Source organism: Ochotona curzoniae, unplaced genomic scaffold, assembly GCF_017591425.1.
Source record: "Ochotona curzoniae isolate NIBS_2020 unplaced genomic scaffold, NIBS_Ocur_1.0 contig_1014, whole genome shotgun sequence".
Taxonomy (NCBI): domain Eukaryota; kingdom Metazoa; phylum Chordata; class Mammalia; order Lagomorpha; family Ochotonidae; genus Ochotona; species Ochotona curzoniae.
This window is the reverse complement of record NW_024464920.1, coordinates 30,884,099-30,898,202: the sequence shown is the minus strand read 5'-3', so window position 1 is coordinate 30,898,202 and position 14,104 is coordinate 30,884,099. Positions and strand designations below refer to the sequence as shown.

Here is a 14,104-nt window from a genome sequence, read left to right as displayed (position 1 = left end):
GACAGACTTTCTCCTTACATCACTGCTCCTTACATCATTACCCGGTGTTGCTGTCTGAGGTTTCATTTGCTGATTGCAGTTAACTGGAGTCTGAAAATTTTTCATAGAAAATTCTAGGAATAAGCAAAACATGAATTGCCGGTTCTGAATAGTATGATGAATTCTTGTGCTGTCCTGAGTAAGAATTTTCCCTCTTTGCAGTATATAGTGATGTACACACGTCCCTCCCGGGGGTCAGTTAGTAGCCACCTGGGTTGTTAGACTGGCTGTAACATCCATATGGGTTTTGGACCAGCACCCCTGAAAGAAAGGGGAGACGACAGGATCTGTTGAATACTTGCTAGTTCCTGCTTTGTGGTACCTCGTCATGTAGAGCACATTAGTCCGAATCTCCAGCCTGGACTCTGGCTCTGGTTCGAAATGAGAAAGGAACTAGTGTCAGGAAGCAAATCTGTGCAAAATCATCTGTTATTTAGGTATTTTTCTAGGAAATAGTTTTCATTTTCAATATTTAGCAGATGAGATACAATTCTAAGAACACAATGGCTTCCCCTTCATTCTTTCCTTTCTTCCCACCCTTCCCTTTTTCTCTCATTCTTTTAACTTTTGAGATAACATTTTGCATTTACATTGAAGTAAAAAGGCTTAATATTTCACTGAATGATAAGTGAAAAGCAAAGTTTAGAATTCAGAGGACAGCTATGAATTGAGTAAAAAGTGACTATTTCATCCATATGTAGATTATAATCACAGATCATTACAATGTAGCAGTAAAAATTTACTTTTTTTTTTTTTTGCAAAGTCAGATATATACAGAGAGGAGGAGAGACAGAGAGGAAGATCTTCCGTCCGATGATTCACTCCCCAAGTGGCCGCAACGGCTGGAGCTGAGTCAGTCCGAAGCCAGGAGCTCTTCTGGGTCACATGCAGGGTCCCAAGGCTTTAGGCCGTCCTCAACTGCTTTCCAAGGTCACAGGCAGGAAGTTGGATTGGAAGTAGGGCTGCCGGGATTAGAACCGGCGCCCATATGGGATCCTGGTGCGTTTAAGGCAAGGACTTTAGCCGCTAGGCGACACGGCACTGGGTCCGGATGACACCCATTCTAACTGGGATGAGATGAAGCCTCATTGTTGTTTTTTTTTTTTTTTTAAGAGTTATTTTTATTGGAAAGGCAGATATACAGAGAGGAGGAGACACAGAAAGGAAGATCCGTCTGATGATTCACTCCCCAAGTGAGCGCACAGTTTCCTGATGACTCATGAACTTGAGCATTTTTTTCCTATGTCCGTTAGCAGTTTGAATTTGAGAAATGCCTTTTCATGTTGTTTGCCTATTTCTTGACTGTTGTTGAGTTTCTGGAGAGCTATATAGATTCTGAATATCCTCTATTGGTTGCAAACTGTGCAAATATTTTCTCCTGTTCTATTGGCTGTTTCTTCACTTTGTGAGCAGTTCGCCGTACTGAAGCTTCTTAGTTTGATGTAATCCCATTTGTTTGACTACCTGTGCACCTGGGAGTCTTTTCTGTGTCATCAGAATGTCATGATATTTTTCTCTAGTAATTCAATGGTTTCCGGCTGTGCTTTATATACTCATGGTCCATTTAGTGTTGATTTTTGTAAAAGGTTAAGGTGTCAAAGGTTTCTTACTAGATCCAATTTTCCCAATATCATTTATTGATGAGATCCTCCCCTCTATCTGGATTGATTTCAGCTTGTTAAAAATTAGTTTGAACCTATGGAATTGCACCATAAAAGTAAAAATAAAATTTAGAAGAAAGCAAAGTTAGTTGGCTGTAGATGTGTGGGTTCTTATCTGGGATTTTTATTGTGATTCCTTATGCATTTCACTATTTTTTTTCTAGATCTCAGAAGAATTTTATGGGTATTGGGATTGCACTGTATCTGTAAATTGCTTTTGTTAATACTGACATTTTGATTCTATTGATCCTACCAAGATACATAGTATGGTTTCAGTTTTTTTGGATTTGCCAGGGCTTGCTCTATGGCTTAGCATAGTCTGTTCTAGAGTTTGTGGAATGATGTATTAGGTCTATCTGGCCCGTAAGCATAGCTTAGTTGTATCATGTACTTGTTGGTTTTCTGTCTAGTTGCCCTGTGCATTGATGAAGGTGGGGTGCTGAAGGCCCCCACTATTATTGTCTTAGAGTCCGTGTCTGTTTAGATTGATTTACACTTGTTTCAAACAGCCAGACGCCCTGGCGTTGTGTGCATGCACATAAACTGCAGGCATCTTGTTGACCTGATTGCATAGTTGTTATGGAATGGCCTTCCCTGTCTCCTTTAACTCTGTGTTAAAGTTTTTATCTAATACTAGAATTGCTAGCTTTTGGTGGCTTAGGATATCTTTTTCCATCCTTTAACCTTCAGTTTATGTATATATTTTTGGTGAGGTTTGTTCCTTTTAGGCAGCAATTAGATGAGTCCTGTTTTTAAAAATCATTCAGCCAATTTGTACCTTTTGAATGGAGAATTTGCCATTTGTATTCAGGGTTATTACTGAAAAGTTATGAGTAGGTCTTATTTTTTCCATAAAGGTTTTCATTGTTTGCTTTGAATTTCCTTTGTGCTTTTACTAGGAGATTTTTTTCTCTTCATGTTCTTTCATCATGGTGGTTATCATTGCCCATTTCTGTGTGTGGTGCATCCTTAAGCAGCATTGTAAGGCTAAATGGGTGGTGGAAACTCTTTGAATTTGTTTTGGAAGGTCCTTAATGTTGCACTATTTATCAATAAGCACTTTGCTCGATAGAGTTCTGGTTTCTATCTTTTATCCTTAAAGATAAAAGTTAGTTTGTCTTTTAGGACCCGGACTCTGTTTCCATTCTCTTATAACCTGTATGGTTTCTGAAGAGAAACCTGGCTGGAGAATCCTCAAGCTACGCTGGCATTTCTCTCGTGCACAGCTGAGATGCTGTATCTGTGCTGTCTTTACGATTCTCTCCTTTAACATTTCACAGTTTGTTGATATGTTTTGGAGAAGACTTTTTTTTTTGAGCCTGGTTGGGGCTCTTTGAGCTATTTGTGTTGATATGTCCATGTTCGCTTCAAGACCTGGGGAATTTTTAACTGTTTTCCTTTTTTTAAAAAGTTTTCTTGGCAAGGCAGACTTACAGAAACATCTTTCATCTGCTGGTTCACTCCTCCAGTGGCCACAATCCCTGAGGCCTTCTGAAGCCAGGAGCCAGAACCTTTCTCAGTCTCCCACATGGTTGCAGGATTGCAAGGCCTTGGGCCATCCTTCACTGCTTTCCCAGGCCAAGAGCAGGGAGCTGGATGGGAGCTGGAGCAGCCAGGACATGAACTGGCACCCATATGGAATCCTGGCGCATGCAAGGTGGGCTTTAGCCACTAGGCTACCGTGCCGGGCCCAGATGGTGCTATCTTAACAGCTGGACCTTTGCGCTGGGCCTCGAGTGTTATTTCATTTAAAAGATTCTCAATGCCGCCTTCTCCTTCAGTAATACGTGTAATATGAACATTTTAAAATGATGTCTCATTTTGTGTATATCTTGTTTATTTTTCTCTGGGTTATCTCAAAATTCTTATCCTCAAGGTCAGAAATTCTTTCCTTGATCTATTTTGCTGTTAAAGCTCCATCATTTTGTCAATTTCATGGATTAAAGGATTAAATGTTTCATCTCAAATTTCCTCCCCCCTCCTTTTTTTTTTTCTACAGATACCTCATTGGGCAGCATGTGTCTCGGGTGACCCAGTGCCCATGGGGACCGGTGTCCCCCCACCCCTCCCGGGGAGAGCTCCAGGCAGGGTGTGGACGGGCCATGTCCGGGCACAGCAGGGGCCCAGGCAGGATGTGGACGGGCCATGTCCGGGCACAGCAGGGGCCCAGGCAGGATGTGGACGGGCCATGTCCGGGCACAGCAGGGGCCCCGGCCGGTAGTCACCTGTCCAAGGGCACATGCTTGAGCAGCGTCTCAGTCGTGGTTGGGCAGGGCCACATGGGACAGCAGCATGTGGTGGCAGCTGTAGCGCTTCAGGCCCAGGGCATGCCGGGCATCCCCCTCGGAGTGCCAGGCCTGCGGCAGCCCCAGCTGGGCATCCTCCTCATTGCCCACGATCTTGCCACAGGTGAAGCAGCCTACCTGGATGAACATGGCGGCGCACCTGGCTCTTCCCCCCCTCCTCCTCCTTTTTATGTTTGTTTGACAAATTTACAGGGAGAAGGAGAAACGGAAAGAGAGATCTTCCGTCTGCTGATTCCCTCCCCAAATGACTGCAATGGCAGGAGCTGAGCTGCCTTGGGTTCAGATTCCCAAGGGCCTGGGCCATCCTCCATCACCTTCCCAGGCCACCAGCAGGGAGCTGGATCAGAAGTGGAACAGTTGGGACTAAAACTGCTGCCCATGTGGGATGCAGGCGCTGTGGGTGGTGGATTGGCATGTTTGACCACTGCACCAGCCCCATGACCCTTCTTTTTATGGAGTAGGTTTAATGGTAAAAGGGTTTTTGGTGTAAGGGCTAGCATGCTCAAGTAGTTAATCCTCTTCCTGTAAGTCCCAGTGTCCTTCTGGGCACTGGTTTGTGTCCTGGCTGTTCCACCTCTGATCTAGCTCCCTGATTGTGGCCTAGCAAAGCAGTGGAGTAGGGTTCAAGTTCATGGCTTCCTATGTCCAAGTGGGAGATCTGGAAGAAACTCTCAGCCCTGGCTTTGAAGCAGCTCAGCTCCAGCAGGTGCAGCCATTTGGGGTGTGAACCAATGGATGGAATCAATCAATCATCTCTCTCTCTCTTTCCTTTTTGTAAGTCTCCCTTTACAATAAAAAAGATAAATTACAAAAAAAGTTTATAGTCTAGCTGAAATACAAGATGTCATTTAGCTTACTGCTTTGGTTCTAGGTGATCCCAAGAGTGTAATCTCTGAATGATTTTTGTCTTAATCCGTGTGATCTGTGATCTGTGACACTGGGGCTTAGTCTGCTGCAGTTTGTAGGGAAAGAAGTGTGGTTTTGAGATGGTGCTTGGACCCCCTGTGTGTGTGTCCCTAGCTTGCCGAGTTTGCCTCACTGAGTGGGGTTGGGGGCAAGGCTGCTTGCTTCCCTGTTCTGCTCGCTTCCCTGTTCTGCTCGCAAGCCTGGGTATCGTCAGAGCTCTTGGCACCAAAGGTCTTTGCCCTAGGACACTGCGATACGGAGAAACCCCTCCTCATGTCCCACCAGGAGAGTCCAGCTGGTGCTGTGGCCTGTAACACCAGTCGTCTGAATCCTGTGACTAGAGGACTTATGAACTATATTCCAACTCTACAGGAAAACCACCAGATGTACTGGAGATTTTACTCTGTAGGATACGGGCATAGAGAGGTAAAATACAGCTACATTCCTTGCTATGCGTACTGGATGGGTTCCAGTGGCATCGTTAAATGCAGGACAGATTGTTACCGTCCTGGTGTCACAGGAGTAGTGGGGTCACCACCCAGATCTCCCGGAGTGGGAATGAATCGTCTGACGGTCTGCCTCCGGCGTTAGCCTCTGGAAGCTCAGGTGACTTCTTGCTCACGTGTGGTGTGTGGATGCAGTGCTGGTGCTAATGCCCCCGAACTGCCATCACTGCCGGGTACAAAGCTCTCTCCTTTGCCTCACACAAGTGTCCTGGAAGGCGCAGAATAGAGGCGCGCTGGATGGCTTTTCGACGCCAAGCGTGATGCTGTCCACAGGCAGGGCAGGGGAAGAAAGCAAAGCAATGCAGCCTGCCTGCTCCAGCCCCGCCAGTGCTCAGTCCCAGTCAGCCCTGCAGGGTGGAGTGAAACTGCTAGTGGCTGAGCGCGTGGAGACTTCCTCCTTGGAGTAGTTAACGGGCGCTGCTCAGCGACCAACTGGCTGGCTGCCACCCATGCCCCAGAACTCTCTCCTCTTGTCCTGTGTTGTATTTGGCAATCCGTTTTGGACTCGGTGTGTGGTGAGATCAGGCTAAGAAGCTAGTCGAGTGACCGAGGTCCTCGGAGAGGGTCTTTATTTAGCTGAGAGCACTAGAAGCACACTGGGACGTGTCGGTCCAGCATTTCTGAGATAAGCAAAAGGAAACAGGCAATTCCACATGTTCTGTTGTAAGACAAGGATTCAGAGAGACTTGGAGATTTTGTTGAAGAGAATTGGTGTATTTGGGTGGGAAATATGAAGGCTTTACTTAAGAGATGTGTTGAAAACTTAAATGAGGATATTATACTACCACTAACAATCTGTGGATACACACATCTGTCTGTCTCTGTATATGGAAGTAGATATGTCCAAACCACGAGGAAGCATTTCTGGAATGATGCACTCTAGAATGCCTAATATTCTCTAGCTAAAGTTTTATAGCTAATGCTTTTCTAATTTATATCTTAAAAATAACAAATTATGGGCCCAGTGCAATAGCCTAGTGGCTATTGCTTGCAAGAGCTGGGATCCCATATGGGTGCTGGTTTGTTTTCTGGCTTCTCTACTTCCCATCCATCTACTCCCTGTCTGTGGCCTGGGAAAGCAGTAGAGGACAGCCCAAAGCTTAGGAACCCTGCATCTGGCTTCTGGCTCCTGGCCTCAAATCGGCTCAGCTCTGCCCATTGCTTCTACTTGCGGAGTGAACCAGCTGATGAAAGATCTTTCTCTCTTTAAATCTGCCTTTCCAGTAAAAGTAAAATAAATCTTTGAAATAATTATGATAATAAATTGTGTTATCTCTGTAATAAAGAGCTGTTGTTATTTTGGTGGTTTGTTTGCTTGAAGTTTTTGTTTATCTTGTTTATTTGAGAGACAGAGAGACAGATGAGAGAGCTCTGACTTGCTGCATTACTCTGAATTCCCCCGGCAGCTAGGGCTGGGCCAGCCCGAAGCGAGAGCCAGGACTCGGTCTGGGTTTCCCATGGCAGTGATGTGGACCCAGTGACCTGCTGCCACCTGCTGTCGTCCAGGGCATCCGTTGGCTGGAACTGAAAGCTGGCAGGACGTAACCTCAGACACACTGATTTGGCATACAAACTTGCAAAGCTGCGTCTTGGTGGCTGGCATGGATCACTGCCCAGGATAGTGGCTTTAAAATTTTGAGGTGGCAAGGAAGTTTAAAATAGTTGAAAGAAAGAGTAGTCTTTTCTCAGGTTGAGAAATCAGCCTTCTGTTTCCCAAATGGAGTCATATAATTGGGAGAAGAGGATATTTCAGAAGCCAAAAAAAAAAAAAAAGTGTATTTGTAAGTAGGAGAAAATAGCAAGGTCTCTTTGGTCACAGATGATGAAAAAAGTGAAGGGTGTTATGTGTGAAGCTCATTAAATATACTTCTCTCTGGGAAGCGATGTTTTGGTCTGCTTATTTAATCTGCCTCTTGCAATTACCCCGATAACTTGTAAGTTCTCTGCCCTAGCCTTTCCCCTCTGTGTTTCTCTCTCTTTCCTGATCTCTCATCTAAAAGTTTTGCATTAAAATTTTCTTAACCTGCCATGCTTTGCTTTTAGGTCAATTACAGCTACTATTTATGGAAGAAAGATTCGGTATCCAAAAATAAGCCATGGAAATTTTCGTCTGTTAGAGTTCTGGTTGTGGATGAAGGGAGTTTGGTGTCTGTAGGAATCTTCAAGTCAGTTTTAAATTTATTGTGTGAGCATTCCAAACTGTCTAAACTTATTATCCTTGGTAAGTGAAAATCTTGTTGCGATTCTGATATTTAATTCAGAGCACATAGTTCATAGATTGTGCATTCCGTATCATGGCACCATTTCTAAAGGCAGAGAAGCATTGCTCAGGGCCCGTAAGGGGACTCCACTGGCTGGCACCCAGCTGGCATGCGAGGATGTGGGTGAGACCACCTCTGAAAGTTGACTGCTGATCACCAAAAGGACGGTTATTAAAGAGTCCTGCTGTTAGGAACAGAGTAAATCAGGATGTATCTAACGTGGGGAGACAAAATTGCTAGATGAGATTATGAGGAGATTCTGTCAGGTTTTGTTGGGTTGTCATGGCCTGGAAACCATGGGGTGTAATGGAGAAAAAATAAAATTGCAATTTGAGGATTGAAATTGTATATAAATACTACTTTTCAAATCTTTCAGAATATTTTATAAGCAATCGATGTTATTAATAGCTTGAGTATTGTCACTCATTGGGACTTGTTTGGTCTCTGGGGTTTTTTGTTTATTTCAAGCAAAGAAAAAAATGGTATTTATTTTATCTGAAAGACACGCAGAGATGGAAATCTGTGTGCTGATTCACTCCCTCGATTCCTGCAGCAGCCTGGGCTGGCCGAGGCGGAAGTCCAGAGCTGGGAAGTACTGTGAGTGTCTGGTGTGGGTAGCAGGGCGTCGCCAGCTGCTGTCTCCCAGAGTACACGTTAGTGACACCTGAAGCAGGACTGGCACTCCGGGAACTCGAGCATGGAATGTGGATACTCGAAGTGGAGAACTGGCCACCGTGCTGAGTGACTTCCACAGCAAAGACGTTTAATGGTGCAAAACGTTGTCATTAGGTTACTGGGATTTGCTACCCAATGCATTTAGTTAATTTAAATTTTATGTAGTTGTTTTATGTATTTGATGCTATAGATTCTTTGGTGTTCAGTAAAATATTGAGCCAGATTGAGTAAACGGCTTCAAGAAGCTATTTAAGGTCTGTTTTGTGGATATATTGTTTAAAATAGATCTCAGTTTAGACTTGTTACCTTATTGTGCTATTACTGTTATTTCTATGTCTTATACTGTATAACGTGAATTTTTAGCTAAATAATTGTTAGGAATTAGATAAATACGTTTTAAAATAGTTTCACAGATATTTTGGTCTTTTTTTTTCTCTAAGTCTGTAATGGCAGTACCCTTTGAAGAGGAGAAATAAATATGAATATACATACAATAATTCTAATTTGTAGATTTCTAGTTATTTAAAACCTGCTAAGTCTGTGTTTTTCCTCTTAGGTGATGTCAGGCAGTTACCCAGTATTGAACCTGGTAACTTGCTGAAAGACATTTTTGAGACTCTGAAGCCAAGAAATTGTGCTATTGAGCTGAAGACGAACCACAGAGCAGAATCTCAGCTAATCGTGGACAACGCTACAAGGTAAGCTAACTGAAATGTGCATCTCTTCCCTGTTGTATTAGAAATTGATAGCAACAAGTATTAGCTTTCAAGTTAGAATGTGTATTGTATATTTTAATAAATACATTCTATCCTTAAACTATATACCTATGTCCACAGTTAGAAAAATCAAATAGTGTTTTTTTTTTTTTAAATTTCTGGCTGAGTATCAGCTAATATCAGCTAATTAAAGATGGATGCATTTTCTTAAAACGTGTACATAGGAGCCCCTTGTGTCCCCAAGTTCTGCATTCACCTAAGGTTGAAAATATTTGGAAAAAAAATGTCTGTTTTGAACATCTATATACCTTTTTCTTGTCATTATTTCATAAGCAATACAGTTTGGCAACCATTCACAAATCATTTACATTGTATTAGAGATTGTTTGTAACCTCTAGATGATTTCAAGCGCGGGGAGGATGTGCCTGTTACAGGCAAAGGCCGCATCGTTTTGTGTGAGAGTTGAGCATCTGTGAACGCTGGTAGCTGTGGGGATCCTGGATCCTCCAGTCCAGCAGGTGCTGTGGACAACAGCATATGGATTAAAGTTGGATTAAACTGAGAGATTGCAGTAAATCCAAGCAGAAGAGAGACTTGGAAATGGCATTTGTTTGAATTCAAGGGAGAACTGGGAATGCAATTTTCCTTAATGTTCTTAGGACAAAGTCAAAAGCACAAAAACTAAATGAGATACTTCATGTCTGGTTGATGGTACAGATGTATTCCCCTTAAAGTGGAAAAGAAACCATCGTTTTCCCCTCAGTTTTTGTCAATTTTTGTGATCCCCAACTGGTGCAGGCATTTGCTTTTAATAAAATCCATTTATTAGTAAACTGTAAATGCTGCTTTTTTTGACCTTTATGCAAATATTGAAATGTCTGGATGTTAGGGGACATTGGAATACCAAGAAACTGTTTCATTCTTCAGGTTAAAAATTACCTTTGAGTTTGACTGTCTCTAAACAAATGTTTTTGTCTGAGCACCCCCTTCACTGGATGTCAGCTGAAACTAGGACATGTAACGCCTTTCTCGATGTCCCCCTGCACCCACGACTGGGTGTCAGGATGCGGGAGGAGCGTTAGTCGCTGACTGTGCAGGTTCCGTGTGAGATGCCATGGCAGTTTGCAGAGACTGTAGTGCAGATTCCCAGTCAGAAGCAAAGCAGGGGTTGGTTGAAGTTAATCTTAAGATCCCCAAAGATGAAGCCTGGGATATCCACATTCTCCCCAGTCTCCCTTCTTTTATCTCTTGCTTGGGAAGTGTTGGAGATGACGCGGTTGGGCACAGCCCTCCCTGGTCGCCAGGCATGTGGTAGGTCTGTGTGGGAAGTCCGTCTTCTTCCAGATAATGAGGAGAAGAAGCTGTGCTGTGACCAGGCCTCAGTGCCGTCCTGTTTTCTGATGTGATTTGCTGATCTGGGAATATAAAAGTGAAAGAAGGATGACGAGGCAGTAGAAACAAATAGATGTGCTTACTCGGACCTGTTTTGGAAGATTGGAGCATGGATGTAATATATCTTGTGCTGTCAGTGTATGGAAAAGGCCCTGACTAGTTAAAATGAATGCAGATGGAAAGGAGTATTGAACCCTTAGGCTTATGTTTGCTTCCCCTCTCCCTGCTTTCTTGTGTGACCTTTGGTAACCCCTGGACTTGCACACCTGCTTGCTCAGGTGAAATGGGATGATGATACCTGCCTCGTGTGGTTCTTTTTGGTTTGGAGAGAGGGAAGACAAGTTGTCAGAGTTGCTTTGTAAATCCCCGGATCATTTTCCCCCCATGATGCTTTCAATCAACTAGGGACAGATGACTAAATATAGTGCCTTGATCTTAAATGGTCTTTTATGGTCTTTAATACTGTTCATATGCTGTTTATAATGCATGTCTGGGTGGTCTTTTCTTCCTATTAATTATCTATTAAGATGTTATTTATTGTAAGGACATTAGCTCTGCTCATCTATGAAGACATTTTTCAATGGTAATGTTTTGGTGTATGTATTTTTATTCAAGAATCTCAAGACGCCAATTTCCAAATTTCGATGCAGCAGTACCTGTTACGGATAATCCCACGTTCCCTATCTCCATGCAACACAAGACATTCATTTTTGTCAAACTCCCAGAAGAAGATGGCTGCTCTCAGTTATCTAGAAGTAGCCACCATTCTTGTAAGTAGAAACCTGTGTGATGTGTAGGCTTAGGTGTGCTTCAGTTTTGTAATAAGTGATTAAATGACTAGTTGCAATTTTGTGATGGCAAAGTTACCTATTGCTAAATGAAAATCAGGCACCAAAAATAAATTAACTTTTTGTCCCAAAGATCACCTTCCTTGTAAAGGAGTAAACTCTTAACATACATAGCAAAGATCCAGCATTTATTGAGTGAATAATTGGATGTTAATGATTTGCTTTAAAATAATGCAAAGCCCCAGTAATCCAGGTTCAATTAGAAGAAAACAAATCTTAGTGAAATGTTTTTTTCCTGAGCAATTAGAAGACCAAGTACTTTTGCTTTCAGTGCATCCATGAGACAAAAACAATGGATGCCAAATTGTCATGTTGAGTTTATAACAGTTCTGGTTTATAAAATGGACAAGTGCTGTCTAGTTCTGGGTGGTAGGATGACAACCTGACAGAGTGGAGAAGGGAGCAGGATGTGAGCACATCGCATGTCATGCACGTAACTCCTCTGTAAGATGTGAATCTTAGTGGCTTTGCCTTGTGAGATTGGAAGGCATTCATTAAATACAAACTGTTATGTAATTGTTAATTTCTTGGGAATAATAGATGTTATTAAATAGCTGTTACAACTTAATTTACTTAAATAGATGAACTCCTGTTAATCTTTATTTGTGTTATAAACTGATCAAACTTTAAAAAAGCAATGTAATGGCTCACTGAGAATTGAGGTAGCAAAGATTTAAATGATTACCATTGAGGATTAATTGTAGTTACCTCGTTTCTCCAGGGCCTATTGTTTCCCATCTGGCTGCTTGCCACTTCCACTGCTGAGTTTAAAGTTGTGGCGTTCAACAGCGTCCCTAAGCGTTTCCTTCCTTGTGCCACCAAATTGATATGATGCACTGTTGTTTATGTCATACCTTCATTATGGAAATGACATCTGTTCCTTTGAAAAACCAAATGACATGGGAGTATTTGACGTAGCCATTAATATTTGCCTGTAATTCGTTCTCCCTTTACTTCAGGACAAATCCGTGACATACACTCAAAGCCTGATGTTTATTCTTTTAAATCTTTATGTAGCCATTTACAAACATGCGTTATTTATCTCAGGTTAATTCTAACATGAGCTGTAGATAATTTTTTGATTTCTTTTTTATGATTTAGATCGCCAACAGTTGCTAATTGTCATAATAGTTTTCATTACAGAGGAAAAAATTGAGGTTTAAATGGTTAAGTAATTCTCGTTGGCATTCTCTTAAGATCTACCTAAACTGTTTAATTTTAGTACTCATTTTTACCTTAATGACAATATACTTTAAAAAATTTTTTTAATTCAGAATGGTAGCAGAGCTTAATTGTTGTTTTCTATCTTAATTTAAAGCTTGTGGACAATTAGTCTCTTTTTTTTTTTTTAAAGAGGCATGTTGCAATTTTTCAATAATAATGAAGCAAGTTGTTGAGTAAACTTTACTCACTTTTTTTCTAAATACAAAGACCTAAAAAGTATTCATAGTAGGCTGTGACTTAAGGAATATGGAAATATAAATCCTAGCATCAGTGAAATTTGGTGTGCATATTAATGTGTAAGGTAGCGTGAAAACAACAGCAATAGGTCCTGAACAGTGTGACCCAGCGCGTGCGAAACAACACATTGTGTGGGAAACTTCTGGAAACTCCTGCGCTAGCCTGGCCAGGTGTTGTCAGGCAGCGGGCTGTCATCATGTTTTAGACATGTGTACTATCTGAATGTCACCTCTCGGTCCCCGTCTCCTGTGGGTGTGACGAGCCTCTGGCTGCTCATCTTTCAACACCAACACCGCTACTACTTTGGGAGCTAAAAGTGGATGATTCTGTTACACGCATCATACTCTTGCTCATTTCTTTAGCGTTTGTAGTTTATGAGTGAATTACGAATCAGCAGCCGCCCTGGCCAGGGTTTGACCCGTCTGTTGAGGGTAGGGTTTCCGAGCTGTCTGACCCTGCTGGCCCTCCACGTGTGAGTGTCATGGCTGCTACCGACTTGTATTCCACGTGGTGCCACGGCTCTTTGGGGGAATTAATTTTTCCATTGGTAACTGATGCTTCTTGTGTTAATTTGTTTCCTCTTTCCAGATCTATATTCTGCAGTTAAAGCCTTACTGCAAGAAAAGGACTTTGCAAGTGCAAAGACATCACAATTTATTGCATTTAGAAGGTAAATCATTTATATTTTGAGTTTGTGACTTTAGTTACAGCATTTCAGGGCTGATTCCTACACATTGTCTGCTTGAAAGACTCATACGTGATCACCTTAAATTCTCTCTGGCAGTTTTTGTCAGAGGTGGCAGAAGGCCCCTTGTAAACAGGGTTCTTTCTACCGAAGGTCCTGTTTAGAAACTCACAAAAAAGTCTGAATGGAATAGAGTAAAACTGACAATGATTTTCCTTGGGGTGAATCCTGGGTGTCGTTTATGGAGTGCTGTGTCCCATGATCGACCAAGGTGACCTTCCATTTCCATCTGTTCCAGACAGGACTGTGATCTTGTCAACGACTGCTGTTGCAAGCACTACACTGGCCACCTGACCAAGTGAGCACCTCGAAGAACTGACCCCTTGGCGGCCAGTCCTCCCCTGACTGCCTTCTTGTCATGTTTGCTTTGCATTTGCCATCTGTGGCCATGGCTGCTGTAGATGTGGCAAGAGAAGCCGGTTTTTAGAATAATCTTATTGGTGAAGTATGATGAGCTCTTCAGTGAAATCTGCTATACATCATTTTTTTTTTAAAGATTTATTTTATTTTTATTGGAAAGGTAGATATACAGAGAGGAGAGACAGAGAGGAAGATCTTCCGTCCGATGATTCACTCCCTAAGTGAGAG

At 42.4% G+C, this 14,104-nt stretch overlaps 1 protein-coding gene across 2 annotated transcripts in view; it reads left to right on the top strand.

The window, feature by feature from the left end:
* The window catches only part of HELB (DNA helicase B), a 39,720-nt gene that overhangs the window by 6,281 nt on the left and 19,335 nt on the right, over nt 1-14,104 (top strand). For both annotated transcript variants that reach the window (XM_040982220.1, XM_040982211.1), the window contains exons 5-9: nt 7,462-7,639; nt 8,911-9,052; nt 11,078-11,232; nt 13,360-13,441; nt 13,755-13,814. In XM_040982220.1, the coding sequence (XP_040838154.1) occupies nt 7,462-7,639; nt 8,911-9,052; nt 11,078-11,232; nt 13,360-13,441; nt 13,755-13,814 (617 nt within the window). The remainder of the gene's footprint in view (nt 1-7,461; nt 7,640-8,910; nt 9,053-11,077; nt 11,233-13,359; nt 13,442-13,754; nt 13,815-14,104) is intronic.